The following is a 24,213-nucleotide window of genomic DNA, read 5'->3' on the forward strand; positions in this document are numbered from 1 at the left end:
CCAGATCAGAGATCAAATTAGAAAGGTTTTAGAAACCGACAAGAACGAGAATACAATGAACCAAAACCTTTGGGAAACAGCAAAAGTAGCTATCAGAGGAAGCTTGACAGTGATAAATGCAGTCATGAAAAAGGAAGAGGGACTTATGATTGATACGCTGTCACAAAGCCTCCAGCAATTAGAGCAGAGTCAACAGAATAATCCTACTAATAGCAAAGGAAAAGAAACAATAAAAACCAAGGAAGAGAGAAGTGAGTGGGAAACGAAGAAAACATTGCAAAATATCAATGTAGCAAAATGTTTGTTCTTTCAAAGGATTAGCAGAATAGATAGGCCTCTGGCAAACCTATTCAAAGAAAGAAGGAACAAATATCTATAGGCAGGATGAGGGATGATATGGGGGAAATTACAATATATCCTAATAAAATTAAGAGGTTAATTGCACAGTACTATGAAGCCTGTACTCCAATGAATTCAACTACTTTGAAGACATGGATAAATATTTGGAAAAACAATCCCTCCCTAGGTTATCACAGATAGAGGTCACGAACCTCAACAAACCTATAGCAATAGAAGAAATAGATAAGGTTATCAAGGGACTACCAACTAAAAAATCCCTCAGGCCAGACGACTTCACAGGAGAATTCTACTAAACCTTCAGGGAAGAACTAACACCAAACCTATACAAACACTTCCAGAGCATAGAAAAGGATTGCAAACTCACAAACTCTTTATATGAAGCTAGCATGACACTTATAAATAAAGCGAGCAAGGTTCTTACAAGAATTAAGAACTACAGATTAATATCAGTAATGAACATCAATGCAAAATACTTAACAAAATATTGGGCAATAGAATAAAATTTATATAAGACGACTAATTCATCAGGACTAAGTGGGATTTATTCCAAGTACGTAGGTTTGGTTCAACATCTGAAAGTCAATCAACATAATTTTCCATATTGATAAGAAAAAGGATAAGAACCCCATGATAATATTGATAGATGCAGAAAAAGTATTTGACAACATCCAACACCCATTCCTGTTTAAGACATGCAAGAATATAGGAATAGAAGGAAAATTCCTCAATACAATACAAGCCATATATGAAAACCCTACAGCCAACGTAATAGTCAATGGAGAAAACATGAAGCATTCCCACTGAAAAAGAGAACCTTCAAAGGATGTCCCTTGTCCCCTCTTTTAGTCAGCATCATATTGGAAGTCCTAGCTAACAACATAAAGCAAAGGAAAGACAATAATGGAATTCATCTGGGGAAAGGAGAAGTGAAAGTATCGTTATTCGCCAATGATCTGATTTTATATAGTGGAAACCCCAAAAGTTCCACAAGAGGAGTGCTGGATATGACAGAGGATTAGGGCCAAGTGACAGGATACAAGATCAACAAACAGAAGTTTATTGGTTTCTATATACATTGGATGAGGTCACGGAAGAGGAGATCAAAAAGGTAGTACCATTCATAATAGCCAAGCACAAATTGAAATATCTAGGGATATACCTTATCAAATAAACAAAAGATTTGTATAAGGAAAACTATAGAACACTATTACAAGACACCAAAAGTGATCTCTACAAATAAAAGAATATCCCATGATCATGGATCAGAAGACTCATTATAGTAAAGATGTCAACCCTACCTAAGGCACTATATAAATTGAACGCTGTGTTAGTCTGGGTAAACTAGAGAAATAAATCTATAGAAACTCATATATGTATGAGAGAGTTTTATATAGGGTAAGTGTACATTCAGAAAGCATTCCAACCAGTGCTGTCTAAGCCTATAAATCCAACATTAGCCCATATGTCCGACACTAATATATAAAGTCCTACTCAATGTCACAAAACACACGCAATGACACCGACTGCAGGAGGAAAGCCAATTCAGTGAGTGTGTAAGCATCTCAGCGCTGGCAGGGGTCTCCATAAGGCTGCTCTAGCACCCAGGGCTGCATCAGGGTAGGTCCATGTGGCTTCTCCTCAGGGATGTCTTCCAGGAAGTTAGCCTTGCAAGCTGAAGCAGGGAACTGGCTAAGGCAGCTGTACCTTGGTCCGACCATCAGAAAGCAAGAGACCTGAGAACCAGAAAGGTGAGGCTCACTGAGCCATTTATCTGTCCACCCTTCAACTAATCCCAGATGTGTTTATCAGCCAGGTTGACACAATAAACCTTAACTATCTCTAACACTATCCCTATACAAATGTCAACACCTGTTTTCAAGGAATTGGAAAAACTGACTACCAACTTCATATGGAGTGGGAAGACGCCCAGAATTAGCAGAAAACTCCTCAAGAAGACCAAAATAGGAGGACTAGCTTTACCTGGCTTTAACACTTATTATACAGACACAGTGGTCAAAATATCACTCAGACCAATGGAAAAGAACAGAAAATCCAGAGATAAAAACATCAGGATATAGACAACTGATCTTCGATGAGGGCCCCAAAAATATCAAATGGGGCAGTGGTACTGGAAAAAATGGATATTTACCTGCAAGTGGTATTGGAAAAAATGGATATTTCCCCGCATAAAAATGAAGCAAGATCCTTACCTAACTCCATGCACAAGAATATAAAGTCAAGGTGGGTCACAGACCTCGAGGTAAACCTCAAACTATTAGGGCCATCAACGAGGGAATTGGGAAAAACCTAAGTATGTTGGCTCAGGGAATACACAAGCTATCAGAAATAGAGAACACAAAGGAAGCACAAATTGACAAGTGGGACATACTGAAGCTAAAACGCCTGTGCACATTGACAGACTTCTCCAAGAGAGTAATAAGAGATCCCATGGACTGGGAAAACATCTTTAGCAATGATGTTTTCAGAGAAAGGGCTGATTACTAAAATCTGCAATACTCTGCTAGCCTCCAACAAGAAAAAAACAAAGCCCATTGAAGACGGCAACAAGCCTGAACAGAAGTTTCACAAGGGCGAACATTTGAATGGTCATTAAGCATATGAGAAAATGTTCCTGATCATTAGCCATGAGGGAAATTAAAATGAAAACAACTATGAGATATCACCTATCAGTGTCAAACACAGCCCACTTCAAAAAAATCAGAAAACAACAAGTGTTGGAGGGGGTGTGGTGAGATAGGAACTCTCAACCACTGATGGTGGTCCTGTAGGTATGTACAGCCACTATGGAAATTGATCTGGCAATACTTAAATAAATGGAAATAGAGCTACCATATGACCCAGCAATCCCCCTCCTGGGCATATACCCAGAAGTAAGAAACAGACTAAGATCAGACTGTGCTCCAATGTTCATCATGGTGCAGTTCACAATCATGAAGAATTGGAAGCAATCTAAATTTCCATCAACCAAAAAATGGATTAAAAAACCTCTGGTATATACTGTGTTTCCCTGAGAGTAAGACATCCCCTGAAAATAAGACCTACTTACAGTTTTGCCTCTCGCTGAAATATAAGGCATCCCCCCCAAAATAAGACCTCCCCGAAAATAAGCCCCCCAGAAGCTACCGTAACTCTGGACTCTGGACTGTATGAGCGGTGTTGCTGCACAACTCACTGTTGGCCGCAGCCAGGAAGTGTGAGGTCTCTTTTAATAAAGCAATAAACAATAAATGTGTACGGTATTCTTCTTCATGGAAAAATAAGATATCCCCTGAAAGACCTTAGCGCATCTTTGGGAGCAAAAATTAATATAAGAAACTGTCTTATTTTGGGTCAAACAGGGTGCATACAATGGAGTACTATGCAGCCCTGAAAAGCAGTGACAAATGCATGAAGCTCATCGTTTCATGGGAAAATTGGAGGAAATTATGCTAAGTGAAATTAGCCAAGCACAAAGGGACAAGCACCACATGAGTCCACTGAGGTAAGCTCAAAAAATACAATGGGCATAGAGTTTGTGCTACTTAATGCATAAATCCCAGGTCAGAGTCCAGACACTTGGTAGGTGTCAGCGCCAACACAGGGATGCCTATGGCTGCCAACTAAAAAGGAAAGAGAGAGAGAAAGAGAGAGAGAGAGAGAGAGAGAGAGAGAGAGCTCAACATGGCCCACCAAGCCCCAGGGATGACATGGAACAGTCAAGTCAATGCACAGAGAGGACTGTAGAGCTGGCCCAACTACTTGACAGGACATCCCCTCACTGACTTGTAGCGCTACAGAGGACAGCACTGGAGACACTGTGTGGCAAGCGTGCGGGGTCTGCCCCATGCACAGCGGAGAGCAAAGTCACCAAGTCCCCGAGGAATCCTGAACATAGACTTCTGACTCGCGGGGCGGGGCTTGGCCTTCATCAGACCCGATTGGAAAACATTCATAAGTGTCCGCAGACAGACCTGGAACTATCTATCGGCTTTTATCCCCTTCTGCTTTCACACTATATCTATATAAGACGGGCAGGGCAAACAAACCCAAGGAGAAAACAATGGGATTGGGGGTTCCAGGGGACCATGGGAGAGGAGGGGGCGGGAGGGGTGTGGGGAGCCAACAAACTCAGGGACAAGGGAACAACAAGAGTTCTGAAATTGACAGCAAGAGGAGGGCGTAGAATGCCTGTTTGGGTTTGACCAAGTGCAATGTATTTGAGAGGAATTACTGAGAGCCTAAGGAAGGGTGGGGCATGATAGTGGGACAGGAGGGAGGTGAAAGGAAATAGACGAAAGAGCTAGGAGGCAAAGGCTATTTATAGAGGTCTAGGTATAGGCATGTCTATATATAAATATATTAATAGGCATAGAGGTCAATTGTACATATATTTATGTGTTAAATTTCAGATAGCAGACAGACTTTGGGCCTCTACGCAAGACAAAAGAACAAAAGAACTAGAAATCTTGTGAAGTATTATAATGTGCACAGACCTGGAGTTAGAAAACCCAAAGGAAGAATACACTCAACATATAGCATGTTGAAAGAACTGAAGAGACATTTCAATCCTCAGGCTGCAATATTGAAGGGTACCGTGGACACAATATGGAATGATGCAGCCATAAAAAGAATACATAAAGCTAAGGTACCAGAAACAACGAATCAAAATCCAGCCGGTTTAAGAGGTAGCACATAATCAAGAATAAATGGTATTAAAGGAATAAGCTCAAACTGCACTGACGGCATTAGCCAAAAACAAAGTTCCAGGAATCGATAGAATATGAATTTAGATATTTCATTGAGCTGATGAAGCACTGGATGCACTTACTTGTCTCTTCCAAAAAGTTTGTTAGAGGAGTTTGTTAAGGCCAGTCAATTAGAGGAGATCCATGCTTGTGCTCATTACAAAGAAAGGTAACCCAATGGAATGTGGATCTTATATAACCACATTATTTGTAACACATGTAGGTAAAATTTTGCTATAGATAATTTTAAATGTCTGCAGAGAATACCAAAAAGATGTTTACTTTGTTCCATTGACTATGCAGCTTTTTGACTGTGGATCATAACAAACTATGGATAACGTTGAGAAGGACAAGAATTCCAGAATTCTCATTGTGTGTGTGTAGAAGTTGTATATGAAATGAGAAGTAGCTATACAAATATAAAAGGGAATATTGCATGGTTTAAAATCAGGAATTGCGCACCTTAAAGTTGTATCCTTTCTGCATACTGATTCAATCTGTACGCTGAGCAAATAACCTGAGAAACTGGACTGATGAAGAAGAATTTATTAAGGAAGGATCGAAGGAAGGCTTAGTAACCTGAAATATGCAGGTGATACAATTTGGTTTGCTAAAAGTGAGAAGGATTGAAACACTTGCTAAAGAAAGTTAAGGACAACAGCCTTCAGTGTGAATTACAACCCACAGTAAAGAAAACCCAAATCCTCACAGCTGGACCAATAGAAAAGATCCTGATAAATAGAGGAAACGCAGAAGCTGTCATGGACTTCATTTTGCTTGAATTCACAGTCCATGTTCATGGAAGCAGCAGTCCAGAAATCAAATGATGTATTATATTGGTCGAGTCTGCTACAAAAGACGTCTTTAGAGTGTGAACGAGCAAGGATGTCACTTTGAAGACTAAGTAAGTCCACCTGACCAAAGCCATGATATTGGCTCATACACATGTAAATACTGGAAAATGAATAAGGAAGACGGAAGAACTGAATTATTTAAATTATGGTATTGACAAAAAAGATAGGAAGCACCATGGATTGCCAGAAGAACAAACAAATCTGTCTCAGAAGAAATACAACCAGACTGCTCCTTAGAAGTAAGGATAAGGAAACTTCATCTCAGTTATTTTTGACATGTAATCAGGAACGAACAGTACCGGCATAGGACATGGTTGGTAAAGTAGAAGGTCAGGAAAATGGTGAGCCCCCTGACAAGGAGATGGATTAACACAGTGGCCACAACAATGCTTTAAAATATAACAATTATTGTGAGGATGGCACAGTACTGGGCAGAGTTGTTTTGCTGTGTACAGTATAGGATTGCTGTGAGTCAGAATCAATGGTGCTTAATAACAACATGTATCCATCCATCCATCCATCCATCCATTTTTCTATTCACCTCTCTCTATCATAAATATCACCAAGATAATTACTACAGAAAAGAAACAAAAGATCAATTTTCAACACGTTATTTAATCTGATGACCATGAAATCCCTGGATACAAACACTTTCACTAACATAAGAGTTTTTCTCATACTTGCAACATCAGTGACTGAAATATGTTGAAAATAAGTCAGTATAAACAAGAGAAATAATTTTTAAACAAACTAGCAAATTTGTGTCATTAATACACTAGCACAAGGAAATTAGGGACTCTTGCATTAAACATCTCAATTTTATCAATTAGATGTTTTGATAGTAGTGTCTAAATAACTTGAGTTGACAAAAGATGTTTACATCAAAATAATTTAAAAATCATTTCAATATTCCAACTAAATAAAACAGATTGCTAACAAAACTTTTAAACTTTATTTATGTATTATTTAAAAAAATCATTTTATTGGTGCTCTTACAACTCATCACAATCCACACATGCATCCATAAACTTCAATTTATTAATGACAGAGATATTCCCATCTAATTTACCATAGCTAGTTGCATCAGATAAAAATCTATTAAGGATATAATATTGCTTTTACTGGACCTAAATAAAAGTACTAATTATGGAAACTGTTCCCTCTTAATTCTATTTTTATTTGAATGGACAACAGTAAGAAATAGATTTAAAATAGTGGCACTTCATCTATATTTTTAATTCATTTACCACAACTAGTGTTTAAAAACAAATTCATGTACTATAATTGTTCTTTTCATACGGCATATACTCACTTCACACGGTCATCATTCAAAATAATTTCGGTAGTCTTTTACATAGTGCAATATGTGTTGGTCCGCTAACTGAAGTCGACATTTCGAAACCACGAGCTGCTCCATGGGAGAAAGACAGGACTTTCTACTTCGGTCAAGAGTTACAGTGCTGGAAGCTCACGGGAGCAGTTCGACCCTGTCCTGTGGGCTTGCTATCACTCGGAACCAAACAGGTGGCAGTGAGATTGTGGTGCTTGTTTGTTTACATGTTAGCATCCAGAACCAGTACCCAGCATGCACGAAAAGAGTCCATTGCCTAACCTGTTACCTTCCCTTATTTTGAAACGTGCTCCAAGTGGTTTGGGTAGTTTCAAAACCAACGATGATGCATATGTGTCTATTTTCCAAGAATCCCAATTTCCCCTAATTATTCATAGAAAGTGTCGTATAATTTCTGAAATTCAACTCTTAAAAGGAATTTCATGCAATGACATCACATTTTAGAAAGACTATACATTTTAATTCACTTTAAAAGACACATTCATTTGATGTCCTTATTCTTATACATTAAGTTCCAGTCAATCATTAATTATAAACTTCTTAAAGGTGGAGACAATGTTATTTCCATCAAATAGCTCTTACCTCCAGTAGCCCTAACTGCTCTGCCTCCTCTACGCCAGCCAAGTGACGGATGAAGGTGGTGCTTTAAAAAGAAGCTTGCTGAGTTGAAGCAATTTGAGATACACACACAAACCCACGTATACCCATACACACATACACTCATGAACCCTATAATGTGTATTTTGGCAATGTCTGTTCACATATGCATCTGGCCCCAATCCCCATAAAGTCTATTACATTAAAAATTCAATGTACATACAGTGGTTAAAAATACTAAGTGGGTGCTACTTTGCAATGTGCATGAAAACAGTAATATTATTAGCACTTTATTTTTATTTTTTCTTTAATTTTAATTATACATAGAAAGGCACACTATATATTAAGGCCAAAAGGTGAATGTTAGGATTTAAATCCAAACTTGACATAAAGACAGATTTAGGAATGGAACCAGATTATAATTCAAGGATGTTTATATAATATGGTTTTCAAATCACGTAACAACTTATTTCAAAGAGCATATCATGGACGTTAAACAACACTTAACTATATATATATACATATACATATACATATACATATGTTTACTATATGTATATATATAGATAATACATATGCCTTTCCATTTTTCTATGGACCAATTACGTATATATAATATATGCACATTAATAATCTTTCTGATAATTTTCTATAATTTCAGGACTCATGCAATATAAATCTTGGCAAATGAATCGTTATTTGATAGATGAGCACTTTATGTCTGTTTCTATTTATACTGTTTTGCATATTTTAATTTTAGAATTACTGCTAGTCATGTTTCTGGGAAGAGAGCTACAAGAGTTTATACTTTATAAAGATCAATTGTGATGTACCATTTGTAGATTCCTCTTCCCTAGCTCAAATTTACATGGCCAAAAAAATATAAATCAACATTTAGCTAAGATATTAGCCTGGATGTCATTTGAAGTTCAAATTAACTAGACGATATAAAGTTGGTCTCTTATACTGGGCATTGCTATTTGGGTTAATTGGCGACTAAATAGAATTGACAATTTGTTGACAACATTTAATGCTTAGAGATGAGATGTGCTGCAGAGTGATTGATTCATATTAAAGTATCTATTATAACAAAACATCTTTATCTTATCAGATCAAGCAAAATTTGATGAAATTTTGAGTTAAATATATTGAAGCAACATGAAATTTAAAAATATGTATTACAATTAGTTTTAGTGCTATTTGATAAATATAACTCAATAATTGAAAACAAGGAAGAAAATCTTTATAAAGTTTTAAATATGTGCCTGAAGGATGTTATTCTGGAAATATTAACACAATGGAAAACAGACTATAGAATTATGTAGACAGTGCTACTCTAAAGTCAGATGCATCTGGGTACCTCTCACTTCAATGTGGTCTTGCAAATGTATTAGCAAATCCTCTACAGTCTGTTGCTGTAACCACTACAACATAACTCATAGCCGATGAACAGCTGGCGACTTCTGACGATCTCCATGAATGCAGTGCTGCAGATACGATTCCATTTAGCACACTTTGCAGGAGCACACCTTCACGAGCCAGGCACGATGCTTTGTTTTACCTAGGGAGAAAATAGATATCTTGAGTTACATGTTGACATTTGAAAAAGAAGTCAGTAAGAAGAATGAGTTGGAGCTATGGAGGGAGGGAGAAAAAAGAAGGAAGGAAGGAAAGCATGTGGAAAGGTAAGTTGCTGCTGCTCTGTGATGCCTTCAGGTCAGTTCTGATTCACAACAACCCTAAGCCAATGGAACCCAACATCCCTGGACTCTCCTCACAGGGGTTCTTGTGTTTGAGCCCATTGCGGCAGCAGTGCTGTTCATTCATCTCATCCAAGGCTGCCTCTTTTTCACTGCCCTTCCACGGTATTAAGCATGATGTCCTTCTCCAAAGACTCTACTTGGAGAAGGCAGCTCTTCCTCCGTCATATTTTGAGGGCTCATTTTCTGGCACTGTCTCTGAGAATGTTCTGCTTTCTAATGGACACATGAGGTTTTCAGCAGTTGACAATGTTTCAGGGCTATCCACAGGGTTTTCAACTGCTCATTCCTGTGCAGTGGACAGCCTATTCCTTCTCTGGGTTTTGTCTGTCAGCTCTGCTGGAACCCGTTCAGTTTGGGTGACCCTGGTCATGTCTGAAACACCAGTGACACAGCTCACAGCAACATACCAGCCACGACAGTAGGATAAACCCGCAGAAAATTGGTGGGAAGGAAAGTAAGTATTGCCAATAATGTTGATTATATCTATGGGACACATATATCCCCAAATGAAGCATGATAATATAATATAATTAAAATACCCTGGTCACCAATATCCGATATAAATACATTTTAACTGTGCACATTACTAATATAGATAGATCCTTTTTTAAATTGCCAATGCAAGTGAAAATTTCAACACTGCATATTCAATTTCAAGCATGTAGTTCATTTGAAATTAGTAAATTTACATGTTTCAAGCAGTAGAATTGTTCTTTTTTTTTTTTTTTTGAATTGTTCTTAAAGTGACCCAAAATTGTAGATAAATTTGTGGGTCAAATTTTATAAATGTTAGAAATATGGTTTGAGTTATAGGTTCAAACAAGTATTTATTTCTCAGATTACTTGAAATGCTATAATTGTAGGTTAACAATAATTAACTATCTCAAAACACAACTATGTTGATAATGACCATGTGTGGTAGCTCCTTTTCCTACTGATAACCATTTTAAAAGCTTGTTCCTTGATTTAATCTAGCCAGCATTGTATGCCACATATATAAAAAATGTCATATACGTTTTTAAGTCTAAGAATAGTCAGTTTGTTGCTTAAAATCTTCCCTTTGGAAAAAAATTTAAAAATTGATATTGTTAAACACAATGGGAAGAAACATATGTGTTTTTACTAACACCGTTCTTACTTCTTCCAGAACATTAAAAACAAAACAAAACACCAAAACCACACTAACCCTAAGAAGTGTATTTTCGATGGCTATGATTGATGGGCTGCTCACACATCCCACACTTTTTCTGCTCCATGCATCATCATCAGCCATCTCCAACACTCCAGTCCTGAATCTGTCCTACTTTCTGTTACCTGAGGTTGCTGGTGATTCATGAGCCAGAATAGTCAAAGGAAAACAAAATAAAACATCTTGACTTTCCACAAGACAGTGGCCCCTGGAAACAGTGAGAAAGCCAGTTTTGTTCATCTGGTTCATGCAAATGTGGTATCGATTGACAATGATGTATATAGATCTACACGCATACTGTGCTATATAAAAACCACTAAAATGTTCTATTAATGGCACAATGTATACTGATTTTAAACTACTCCAGAATAATGCAAAAACTCTTATTTGAATGCATTGTTTTCTGGACTTTCAAGCTCTGTCATGTCATTGCTATTTTCAGCTCTCCTTAACACACTAGGTAGTAAAATGATTAATTTTCTAAGCCAACATGGTACTAAAATCTCAAGGTATTTCATTAATACTGGAATATAAAATGAATACCTTACTACATTTAGTTTCTATATTAGTGTAAAGGTGAGGAGCATGGAAACCCTTTTTCTTTTTCTTCTGGAAAATGGAGATAGAGCTTTAATCATGGTATGGAAAATGATTAAGAAGATATCAGGCCAAAGACAAAATCGAATTATTTTTGTAATGGCTTCTTTCAGATTCAAATAATGACCAGTTTAAAGAGTCAAAAACAACAACAGCAAAAGCTTAATGCCCCTAAAAATCTCATAAAAGGGGAGGGGAGCTTCGAGTTCACGCGTGTCCCAGTGCTGCTATTATTAGCTACCAGAGGTATTCCCAGAGGTGGCAGGAAGGTATCAATGCCAGTAAAGAGGCAAGTAGACTTCACAGAGTCTCAGCCAGAAACTTCAATCTGGGATTCACCTGCGAGTCAAAACTCTGTGCTAATGAATTATTCCAAAGACAAGACCCTGCTAAGGGAGATCTTCCCCTCTCAGACAAGAGCTCAAGGCCCACTAGCAGGGTCAAAGTCACAGGAATGCTGTGGTCTGAAGTTGCTTTGCCTACCTTAATGGATTCCAAGCACCCACCTGGGTATACAGTTTGAACCTGCAGTACAGAGTGCACAGTAGCATGATGAATAAGGCCGAGTGCTTCTAGAGATCAGGTGAACCAGCACGCCACAAGGCATCTCAGCTATGACCTCGATGCAGACTCTAGCCCATTCACAAATAGGTCACCACAGTCCATTCAGTGCCGAAGAAAAGGCAATGTCTTTGTAAAAATAAGCAATCGACATACTGAGTACCAAAGTCATTATATTTAAAGACAATCAATTTACAAACTCGATCTCAGCCCTTTATAGACTTTCCAAAAATGTGATTTATTAATGGCATTTAAAAACTAATTATCTGTCAACATTTAAAAAATATCCCATCAGAAATACATATCAGTTTTCCTGTGCATTGTTCTCCCTTTTGCTCTCTACAGATGCAAAGGAGCAACGAACAATATGAAGGTATAAGAGTCGAAACAACTATTTAGAAGACTTGCCAAGAAAAGGCGTTATTTGGAAAGAACAATATATAAGGTGACGTTTCTGAGCTGTGCTTAGATGTGAAAAGGATCCTGTTTGGTTTCCATTTTCTATGAACTGTGTAAGCAAGTGCTCAATTCATTCAAAATGATGGAATAAATATATTAATCATTTAGCATTGCATATATAAAACCAGGTAAGGTCAATATCCATTGAAGCTAGAAGACTGACCACATTCAACTCGATAACAGAGATTTTGCACGTAGATGGGCACGTGAAAAGGAATTTTAACGTGAGTGGTCAACCAGCTTCTAAGTGAGAAGAGCCGGAATACTGCTTTCAGCTTTAAATGCACTTCTTTCTATGTAAGGAATGTATTCATGCCATTAATTATAGAATTAGCCAGTAAAATAATTCTCCTCATTTGAAGAAAATGTCCCAAAGCTCATCATTTGAAACCTCAAGTTTTGTTTTTCCCTTTTAACTCAGATGGTTAGTACTTTCCAGAAATACACTGCTTACACATAGAACATTCCAAATAACGTTTACAGTCCCTGAGACCCTATGTGTGAATGCCTTGCTATTTTGGAGCTTATGTTTAGCGCAAATGAAGTTCCTTTTGAAAAGTAGACAGTCATATCTTCACATCTCATGTCACCAAATTCATGCAAGAAATGCAGAACCCATCTCTTCGCCATGGCAGGGTTTTACAGGTTTTGCCTGCTCATAGTTCCAGGCAAAGCACCTTCTCATCGAAATCGTTCTTCCTAAGCAAGCCCCTCGGTCAGAAGTGTCTTAATTTCTTATCACAGAATTTTATCCACACAAGGAGCAATAAATAATTCATGCTGCTGCCTCTTTGTTGTGTGTCCCTGCACCGCACAGAGCCGGAGAGCTGACAGCTGTGTCAGGACGAGCACCGGAGATCTGACATGACAAGTGACTAACAAGTTTCTTTCAGTTCATCGTGAAAGTAGACAATGCCCAAAGTGCAGAAAGAAAGCCTGAAACAAAATAAAACTGCTTCTTTCTTTTTACCTAAGTGTTTGCTATGAGCTTATTTCCAACCCACAAGCCCTGGTCATTTTCGAGTACTGCCCAGCCCCCTTTATTCCTCACACTCGCCTGGCCATTTACGCCTGGCCACGGATCAATATGAGCAATTCTTGGAGAAATACGATGTCTCCATGACAACCAAGCCACAAATTCTCAGTGGAAGGCAGTGAGACCAGTAGTGAACTCTCCAGAGGTTTCGAGGCCGATAAGGCAAGATGTCTTAAAACGCAGGGATGGACAAAGGAAAAAGCCCGAGTAATGCATCCTTTATGACCAGCTTAATGATGTCCAAGGTACCCAACAGTAGTCACCTCCTAAGTTAGGATTCTTTATGAGCAGCTATATTTTCTAATCATACTTTATTTTTCAGGAGATCTTTTCGTTTATCCCAACCAGAGGGAGCAGACCATATGGGAATCTCACTGAAGTCCCACTCAGATGAGGGCATCCCTGAATTTTCTTTCTCCTGGTACAAGAGTATACACTGGGTCTATTCTGACCAGAAACAGCAAACCTTTCCTTGTCGAAAAAGTCACCTGATTTAACTGCTAGATAAAACTTACAACAGAAAATTCTAGTGAAAACTGGGCTACTTTAGTCAAAACTAAAAATAAGTGTTAAATCTTGTTTTCGGAGAGACATTTACCGGGAACAATATCCTCTTTCTTTTAGAGTGAGGCCGACCTATGTTTTCTTTTGATAATCTGGTGGGGCATGGTTAATTTGCTGGTTAAAAATGCCTGCCCTTGCTAAAGATACCACTTTTCAGTTCTATGGGACGTTCAAGCAAGCAGGCGGGTGGCTGAAGTGGGGCACACAGTAGCAGTGCATCTTTTGAGGAATCTTGGTGGAGTAGAGGGGACTGAAATACAGTGCCACTGCCACTGGGCCTAGTGGGGTTCCAGGATGACTTAGGGGACCTGACATAGATCGCAAGCTGCACCTTTTACTGAAAATTAAATCTCAGTAGCTCTCCTCCGGGAAGGATCAGGGGACTGTTGGCAGCTGCCCCCTGTCAGTGAAGGCTACAAGATTTGGAAATCTCTTCACTAAGCTGACAGGCCACCGAGAGGATGAATCAAAAATAGGATCCATGGAGCAAGCACACAAAGATGCAGGAGGGTAGAGGGGACGCAGCACCAGAGAAAGCAGGAAAGAGAAAATATTAAGGGTATGAGAGGGGGGGTGTTTAACTCATCCTTGGAAGTAAGATATCTTTGAGAACCCTGTGGCTTTGCAACACTCCAAGGATGCTATTCAACTCTGACACCTTTTTAAAAAGAAAAAGAAAAACAGCCACCCAAACCCACACTTGAATGTTTCTAACAGGAGTCACCCAACATATTTCTTTCTTTCTTTTTTTTTCTGTAAAGACAATACAAACATCAGCAACATTGACATCGGCTAGATTTTCTTTTGTTTTGTTCTAGACAGCTGACAGCATCCATTCCTGTCATGCTGACGCTCGCATCACAGTTTCCATGAGTCCTGCTTGTCTTTAGAAAGGTAAGGAGAATCGCAGGGATAATACGACTGGCTTCTCGTTTTTGCTCCAACGCTTCACCTTCCCTTGACGCGCCCATCGTGTGAAATATTTAACACGTTGCCATTTCTCCAGTTTTGAATCTCCATCCCTCTTAACCAGTTTAGGCTAAAATGGATGATAATGAACTAATCGTGTCAGCTTCCCTTCTCAGTCCTAAAGCCTTTGTACTTCCTTGGACTGAATTCTTGATGAAAGAGGAAAAGATAACAGCGCCACACTGTGACCCCTGGAGGTGACCATTAATTTGACAGTGCAGCTGCTAAGAGAAAGCAGCATTACAATGTCCTCTTCCCCCACCCCCTTCCAAGGACCCCAAAGCGGTGTCAAATTTATCATTTTATACTTGACTATTTTTAAATGGCTTTCACCTGGACTCTCAGACTCTTCCAAGACACATCTGTCAGGCATGTCCTCTGCGTCTTGGAAGTTTGCCGAGTTTGAGTTTCTGTCATGCTTGACCAGACTGACTGGAGCTATTAAAAAAGAAAGAGTGGGAAGGAACAGAGAAAGAGACAATGAAAATGTAGAAAAATAAACACCATTAAAACCTCTAGGTCCACAGATCTTTCTAGGCACACACTATGTAAGCACAAATAATAAATTGAAATAAAATGTATCCTCTAAGTATTTATTGGCAGACACGTAATTAGTTGAAAAATCTATAGATGCGACTTTATCTTAGAAGAAAAATAAGTTTGTGGCATCAGCTTAAAAGCTACAAAGTAACAAAGTGATCCTTTTGAAGGCGAAATCGTATTTTTAATGCATAAATCTAAAACAATATAGTCAATTAACGGCAACAGGACACAGAGACGAAACCATCAGGCTAGTCAATCAGAAAGAAAGACCAGCTCCACACTGGTGCAAGGGTTCCTTTAGCACACAAATCACTGCCGATGAACACTTTGCCCTCTTTCATTAAATGAGAAGTAGGGTACCAAGCGCAAACAAACAAAATCAAGACCTATAATAAAGTTTGTTGAGAAACATAGAATGAATGCACTGGAAAGGGTAAGGCAGGCTGGTGTTTTGGCTGTTGCATCTCCAGGCATTGATATTTAAACAAGAATCATGGACCGCAACTGAAGCTTAGTATAGGAGCTTGTCAATTCCCGTAAACATGTTATACGCAGTAATTCTGTTAGGGAAACGTGGACTCCAGTGGCTTCCTTTCACATCAGTTGTCCCACGCGGTCTAAATTGCAACTCCACAGTTCTATATTGCATCTGTGGGCACTGCCTTCATGAGTTTTCAGCGAAAAAGCAAAATAAAACTAAACAAAAATCCTCCAGTAAAAAATTAAGCCACATCTTGTCTGAAGCCAAACGCTGGAAATATAAAGGGTCTTCAAAGAGTCTGTGGAAAAAATTAGCTTTTCAGTCCATGTTGCCATAAATTTTTTGAAGCCCAATGTATATAGGAGGGGGTACCCCCCCAAACTGGAATTCCCCCTCTTCAAAACGATGTCTTTAAATTAAAAAGCAAACAACCTTATCATCTTCAAAGTACTCTCCATTATACTTAATACATTTGTCAAATTTGTGATTCCATTCTTGGAAACATTTTTCCAACTCATCTGTTTGCATGGCTGACAGCACCTCCCGCGTTTTTTTCTTCACTCCTACTATGTCCTCAAAGCTCTGTCCTTTCATGTCTGGCTCCATTCATGGAAACAAAAAGAAGTCAAAAGGAGCGAGGTCAGGTGAATCAGGTGAATGGGGCAAGGGAGACATGCTGTTTTTTTCCCCAAACTGATGCACTGAGAAGACTGGAGCAGGTGCGTTGTCGTGGTGGAAAAACCAGTCTCCTGTCCGCCACAAATCAGGCCTTTTTTAGTTGTACACTGTTATGCAATCTTTTCAGAACCTCTAAATAGAAAGCCGGTTAACAATCTGAGTCGACATTTTCATCTGTTCCGGAAGTTGACGGACGTCCAGAACAAGAACAAGGTTTGTCATCAATCAACATCTCACCTTTTTGAAATAAGAAAACCACTCATATACTTGAGTTTTCCCCATAGAGCTGTCCTTGTTCAACATCACAACAGCTTCTGCAGTATTTTTCCCAGGCAGGAAACAAAACTTCAATACCCCATGCTATTGCCATCACAAAAAAACAAGACTTGAGCAAAACTGCTTTTATGAAAAAATTCACTGTGACCAGAGAGAACCTTCCCAAGAGACGCCACTGGGTGCACTAACTCAGAGTGAGTTGCAGGATGTTCACCTAGGAGGAAAAATATGTACTACGAAAGCTCCACCCAGCAGAGCTTTTTTTGTTTTTGTTTTTTGGGGGTACCCCCTCATATACTAGGGAGTACAAGAAAGTCTCTCTGTTAGAATTTGGTGTGGTAATTCTACCATTGACCCTTCCTATCTTAACAACATACACATAGTATTATAAAACATAAGTGAAATAAGTTGTGTATATAAATCAGACGTGAAATAATAAGTGTGTTAGCACAGGGGAATATGGGCCGGCTCATTGACACTCAATATTCGTTAGGAAACAAGAGAGCAAAGTTAGGCACTTAGAGACTGTGAGACTTCATTCTGTTCCGTGGAACAAAGAAAACCAAGCTCCAAAGCCTTGGGTCATCATAACCTGAGGCCATTTACACCCTTTTAAGGAGACCAGTAAAAAGAATTCTGGGTCCAAACAATCGCTTCAGAGAATTTCACCAACCCCGGCTGTGCTATGAATATGTGATCCTAGAGAATAGTTAGATTCCATTCCTCATGTACAATATTACTATTGTTTGGGAACAAGCTCTGGTACAAGTATGCACAAAGTTCCTGCTCTAAATGGAAGAATCTAACTTTTTATTTGCACCTTGGTATTTTCTTGAAAATAATGTGGAGATTGGGACCATTTCATTCAGCTCAGTGAGCTTTTCCTGTAACCAGTGGCTGGGCTGAAGGTAAATTCTAAAGATATGCAGAATTAAGGAAGGGAAAACAAATTCCGGGTGTGTGATTTGAAGGATGTTTTTACTCTATCGGTTTGATTGCTTGCTTAGAGCCAATTCAGACCAAACAAGCATCGTTTTAAAATAATGTGTGATAAGTCTGTGATTTAGAAGGCAGAAAACTATACAGACACAAAACGCAGGCCCTTTTGAATTGTACAGTCTAAGGAGTTATTGATGTAGCTGGCTCTAATTGAATTTCCTCAGTTTAGAGCATACATAAGATTATTTTGAGTCCATAGATTTTTGTGAAATGTTTAAGTAGGTTAGTTAAATGCATTAAAATTGTGTAAAATATTGGTCAAGATTTCCTGACCTAGTTTAATACTTCTTATCTCTATATGCCTTATTAATTTCCTGTAATGTTTACATGGCTTTTTAAAATAGGTAATTAGACAGCTAAATTTCAATTTAACAGCGTTTGGGCAAATGCATTCATAACCCGTGCCATCCAGGTTTTAATTAAACTTCTTTCATCCATTTATTCATTTCTCCTACAAATATTTATCAAGCTGCAACACCTACAAGAACTTCATCCAGATTCAGGGGCCTGAAGGATGAGGACATAGAATTAGAACTACAAAGTTAATACCTGCAGCCATTTTTCCTGGCAATAAGCCCCAAACTATCCCAATCTTCTTCAGGAAGTTGTATATAATTTTAGGCACATCATCTTTCAACTGAAGGTAGTAGGGAAGAGGAAGTTTTTCTGTTATTGTCTCCACTTTGAGGAGACAATGATTCGTGGGTGTTTGGAGGGAGGTCGTTCTTTAGGTATTTTGTTTAGTTCGTTTAGATATTTGCTTAGTTATATTTTAACTTCCTAATTGTATAAGAGCTGTCATTTTTACTGGGTAGTCTATAGGACATCCAATTAAACGGACTGTAGAAGAAACCCCTACATTCCGCCAATTGGGAATAAGACAGCGGAAAGGTTAATTACTGCCAGTCCACTTTTTTTCCCCTCCCTGTCTGATAGGCTAATCCTTGCAATTGTTCTTCTGGGTGTTTCCTGTGACGTTTCATCATTAAACTCTGACATGATGGGTGACCCAGGCTTCTCTAATGAATCATTTCCAAAATGATGAAATCAACCACTATTGATCGAGGGCTTATTAGGGCTAGAACTTGGAGATAGACTGTGTAAGGGATTAAAAAAAGAAGAAGACGCTTTTCATGTGCCCTCATACAACTTGTGATCTAGTTGAGGTCCCGGGGAAGGCGCTCACAGCAGGATTAGCTATACCCTTTGCAGAGCGAGGTGATTTCTGGGAGTGCAGTCAGCTTCTGCAGAACGATGGGATCGAGGTGGCATTTGAACGAGACCTCTTTGAGTCCCCAAAGAACACTCACTGCAAACAGAAGAAAAGGGTGCAGGGTGAGGACCACCAAAGAAACACCTGGTTCAAGTGCCACAAATACCTTTGTTAACATAATATTCCCGGCTACTGGGGTGGGTCTTTTTTATCAAATTCTTCTTACGTTTCTCTTTGAGCTTTTCCCCAGTTGCTGTTGTGACTAATTCTTCTCACCTGTAGAAGCTAGCTATAGGCAGTTTTTTTCCGCCCCTTGCCTTAGATAGTCAATAAGTTGATATTTACTGATGGTGGGCCCATTTATCACCGTAAGTTGTCCTTTCACCATACCTATTGACTTGTATTTATCAATACCAAACTCCATTTGTAGCTCATCACTAAGTTCTTGGATATTTTCAGTCGTTTTTGAAGGTGCATTTTAGAACTTGGCAGAGAGATATTTTTGACATCAATATACTGCAAATGGTTGCAAGGCTCTGCCTTATGACTGAAAGTCAACTGTTGATTTCCTCTTTAATGGATTCTGAAAGAGTCCACATTTGGGGGTGGAGGCAAAAAAGACAAACTCTTCTTGACAGTTCTTCCATGAAAAGATGTAAGGCAATTCCATTTACTCATCACACACCTAAAACTATTGACAACTGAAAAGCTAATGTTCTAAATATCTTTGCCTGTCTTAGGTAGCTATGGGGGTGGCGAGAGCACAAGTTTTGTTCAGCTTTGCTGGATTGTGCTGTTTTTAATTTTGAGCATAATTCTTCTAGATCCTAAATAAAGTAATGGTCCTGCCCAAGACTATGTGAAATTAGAACTTCTTAAACTAAATGCAATCAGATATTCCCAGGAAACCTAAAATATTGAATGAGATAGTTTCTATGGAAGGACTTACTGCCAAAAAAAGAAAAGAAAAAGGTAGTAATAGGAGTCATCTGTGTCTCCCTGACAATGCTTCTTCACACCTCTATTTTCCATTTTGGACACTCACCCTCTAAAAATCCCCTCCATTCTTTGCTCACCATTTCGAGAGTTATCAATTTAAAAGAGTTAATATATATATTAACAATATATATATATAAACAATATATATATAAACAATATATATATATATATATATATATATATATATATATATATATATATATATTGAAAGAAAGTGAACCATTACATTCAAGGAGAAGTAAATGCTATTGTAATACTGGCAGCACAAATTGAGCTCCAGTTTAAAGCAAAGGGAAGCAGAGTCCATGAGAATAAACTTGATGTGATGAGACTAAATGCATAAGCAAAGACTGTCATCTGCAGAGATCCCAAATTCAGTTTACAAAGCAGCTCCGCTCCACACACATGCCTTATCAGGAAAGCCTCCCTAGTGAAAGAGCTCTGCAATGTTACGCCTGCTTTAAACGTATTGACCGAGATGACCAAGTAAGAGGACTTCTGCTTATACTTGAAGAGCTATGGCTTCATCCTGCTTCAGACTTCCTGATTACTTAGCTTCCAATAGGGCCTGGACACTCATGAAAAAAAAAATAAAGATGTTTAGAATTAAATAAGATATTTATTATTTTTTTATTACTCATAACTTTTTCCCCCAAACCATTTTATTGGGATCTAATACAGATATCATACCATTCCATAATTCAATCATATTAAGCAGTATTGTCCAATTGCTATCACAATCGGCTTCAAAACACTCTCTTCCTTCTTGAACTCCTTGACGTCAGCTCCTTTTTTGTACCCCCACCCCACTGTACTTCACAGAATTCCCTTTTATGGGTAAAATCAGCAAAATGAGTTAACGTTGGACTTATGTGTGTCTTTTATCTTCCTGTAATTATAATGTGATGTGGAATATAATTCTCTAGGTGGTATTTTCTAGTGTGAACTAGTTTAAGGATGACATATTTTTCAACTGGTAATGAAATGAATGTTCAAAATTGTGAAAAGTAACTGATATTTTGCTATCCTTACCTAGACGTGTAAATGTGATTGTTTTATTTAAATTTTGTTTGGAGTTTCATACACAGAGAGAAATATTGAGTAGGAACCCCTACTCATATATGGAGTAGATAACCGTGAATGGGAAATTGGTATTGATCAAAACATTCCTTTATGACTCTCAAATATACAACTACCTGTATGATCCAGGATGTTTGAGCAATGGCCTGCATTGCTCAATGCAGGTAAGGCTGATAACCAACCAACTTCTGGACTAGTACGAGGTCCAAGAATTTATCAATAGCATGCATCAAATTACTGATTGAAATTCCTAACAAAGAATCTTAAAATAAAAAAAAATAATAACAAAAATATTAATTTTACCTTGTTTCTTTAAAGGAGAAATTTAAGGTCAGACCTCACATTTACAGCTCAAATGTACCCAAACATACCTAAAATATATCATTAGTACCACAGGGTAGTCTTTATAAAGAAGCCCCTGTATGCTTCATTTCTGAATGGAAAATAAAAATTCTTATTATTATATAAAAAATATGTTTAACTCAAAGGCAAAAAAAAAAAAGCAAAGAATTTCACCAAAGAAGAAAATATCTGAATTCCCAGAGAGAAAATGCATTGTCATGTTAACAAAAATCCTCAATTGATAAGACTCAGGAGATTTTATTTCCAATGCCACTTCTGCTCACAGTGTGACCTTGAACATGCCATTTCACTTTCCAACCGTGGGTTCTCTCATTGATAACGGAAAGGTGTTAGATGAAACAAGTTTTTAGAGCATCTCCAGCTCTAAGACTCAATGTGGTGCAATTTAAGACTCCAAGACCAAGTACCCACTCTGTCTACTGCTGAGCAGGACCCCAAGAGAGTTAAGTGCCAATCAGACGTATCTTGGCAAAAATGAGTACTGAGGATCTTCCTGAAGTAAGAATGGTTGTTTTCCTACAAGTGATGATGTTTTGTCTGGTTGAAGAATAGTGATCATCAGGGCATCTGCAGGTGGCTGGGATACCAAAGTGCGAGAGCTTTATGAAAAGACTCAAAAAGTAGTGCATGGTCCATTTGGCTATTGCTAAGAACAAATGCTATGAGTCAGCTTTGAGATGGTGCCTTTTTGAGACGAACAAACAAGGTGGTTTCTTGACAAAGAAAAGCTTGCCAATGGGATATAAAAACTCTAAAAAAAGAGAAAGTTTCTTTAAAGCTAAGTTATTCATATTCATTTGCATAGCAACCCCTCTCTTTATAAATCAACGGGAAAGAGGATAATGGTTTGGGACCATCCCTGGCCTAGAAGTTACATGGTTTGGATGAGAGTTAGTATGCATGAGCACTACATTCATCTCATGATTGGCTCTTCTCCATCTATATTTCTTCAGGCATGAAGAGGTGCTCAATTAGTATTATTTATAAAGGATAAACGGTGTTAAAGAGAGTTATAACTTTCTTGTGAAGTTAAACAAGAGGCTTCAAAAAGGTGATAGAAAATGACATCTTTTCACTTCATTGCTCATTCGTTTTTTAAAACAATTAATTTTCTGGAGGTATAAGTAATACAACTTACAATTTACTAGTGCAATCACAGTCAGAGGGATTGTGCAACCATCATTGCAATGAGCCTTGGGACATTTTCTTCCTTCTTGCACCCATTGCTGTTGACTCCCATTCCCCCCCCCCCACTTTCTTGCCCCCAGAGTAATTATTATTTCAGTTACTGTCTTCAAATATCCTGGCTTCCCTATACAAGCACACATAAAAAACAAGGGTAAAGCACAGAAAATAAGTCCTAGCAACCATGATCATATAAAACTGTGAAAGTCCTCAATGTAAGAAAAAGCAAATAACATGAAAAATTTAGGATACATTGAAAGTGGGACCAAACTTGCTCCTATTTTCCTATATTTAAATCTCTAACTGGAAGAATGAGTTAGTTCCAATTGTTTCTAATGCTTTTGTATGGAAGGATAGGTCAAAGAAACCATTGTGTCTTAGTCAGCCCTGGCATGGAAACCAAGTCTAATCAAGACATTTCAACTCTAATGTGGAAAGAGATTATAGAGATGCGTTGGTTTGTAGGATGAGTCGAGTATGTGCATGTGTAAGCTGGGAAGTGGAAAATGAGAATAACTGATGATGTAGCTATTCTCCTTCATTATACTGCATTGCTTCATTCCAAGCTGATAATTCTCAGAAGTATGGATGGGGTATTGGTGGTCCTTTATTTTTTATTATTTTTTATTTTTTTGGTGGTCCTTTAGAGTACTTTTTTGGGGGGTTGGCTCAAGCAAAGTTTCAAGAAGAGAAGTGGTAAGCCAATGAGTACACACTTTTTTTTTTTAAACCTTAACTCAAATCCCATTCTATACATTTGGTCTTTGGACATATTCAGTAAACTTAGAGTGTGACTTGAAACAGGTAGGGGAATTTTACTTAATACTTTAAGATATATATCTTTATCATTAATTTGGCAAAGAAGAGGATTTCTAGAAGAAGGAACTAAGCTAGTGAAATTAGTAAGCCCCAAACCCAGGAGTCTAAGTAATGTATGAGTTCCATGATTGTATCTGAAATTAACTCTTGTAATCTTCGTGCAATTTAGTTTCTGCAACAGACAGCTGACTTTCCTCAAAGGAATCCAAATCCCATGACGAGTACAAAGATGTATTCATTTTACTGTTCTGAGGTTCAAGGGACTACTAACTTAAAAGTAGTCTGAATTTCTAACGAAGAAAACAAATAGATTCAAATGTTTTGATGATTGAAGAACAATTAGTAAAGAGAGACTTTGATAGTAGCATTTCAGCTTACACGAAAAAAAGTTTAGGTCAAGAAAGTAAGCGACCTTTCAATCAAAAGAAAATCAAGTTAACATTTGAGACTAGAGATAAACATAATTTCTACCTGAACTTAAGATAGTCAACGAAATAGTGCAATCACAACAGAGTCCACAGCTGTCCATAAA

The 24,213-nt window shown here is 38.1% G+C and overlaps 1 protein-coding gene across 1 annotated transcript in view; it reads right to left on the reverse strand.

Moving 5' to 3' along the window:
* Positions 1-9,106: 9,106 nt before the first annotated feature.
* The window catches only part of WDR72 (WD repeat domain 72), a 259,271-nt gene continuing 244,164 nt past the window's right edge, over positions 9,107-24,213 (reverse strand). Inside the window, 2 exon segments of the mRNA XM_004709519.2 lie at positions 9,107-9,468; positions 15,379-15,483. Coding sequence (XP_004709576.1) covers positions 9,413-9,468; positions 15,379-15,483 — 161 coding nt within the window. The 3' untranslated portion in view covers positions 9,107-9,412.

Source organism: Echinops telfairi, unplaced genomic scaffold (assembly GCF_000313985.2).
Source record: "Echinops telfairi isolate 266 unplaced genomic scaffold, ASM31398v2 ScPeMD7_8;HRSCAF=38, whole genome shotgun sequence".
NCBI classification, from domain to species: domain Eukaryota; kingdom Metazoa; phylum Chordata; class Mammalia; order Afrosoricida; family Tenrecidae; genus Echinops; species Echinops telfairi.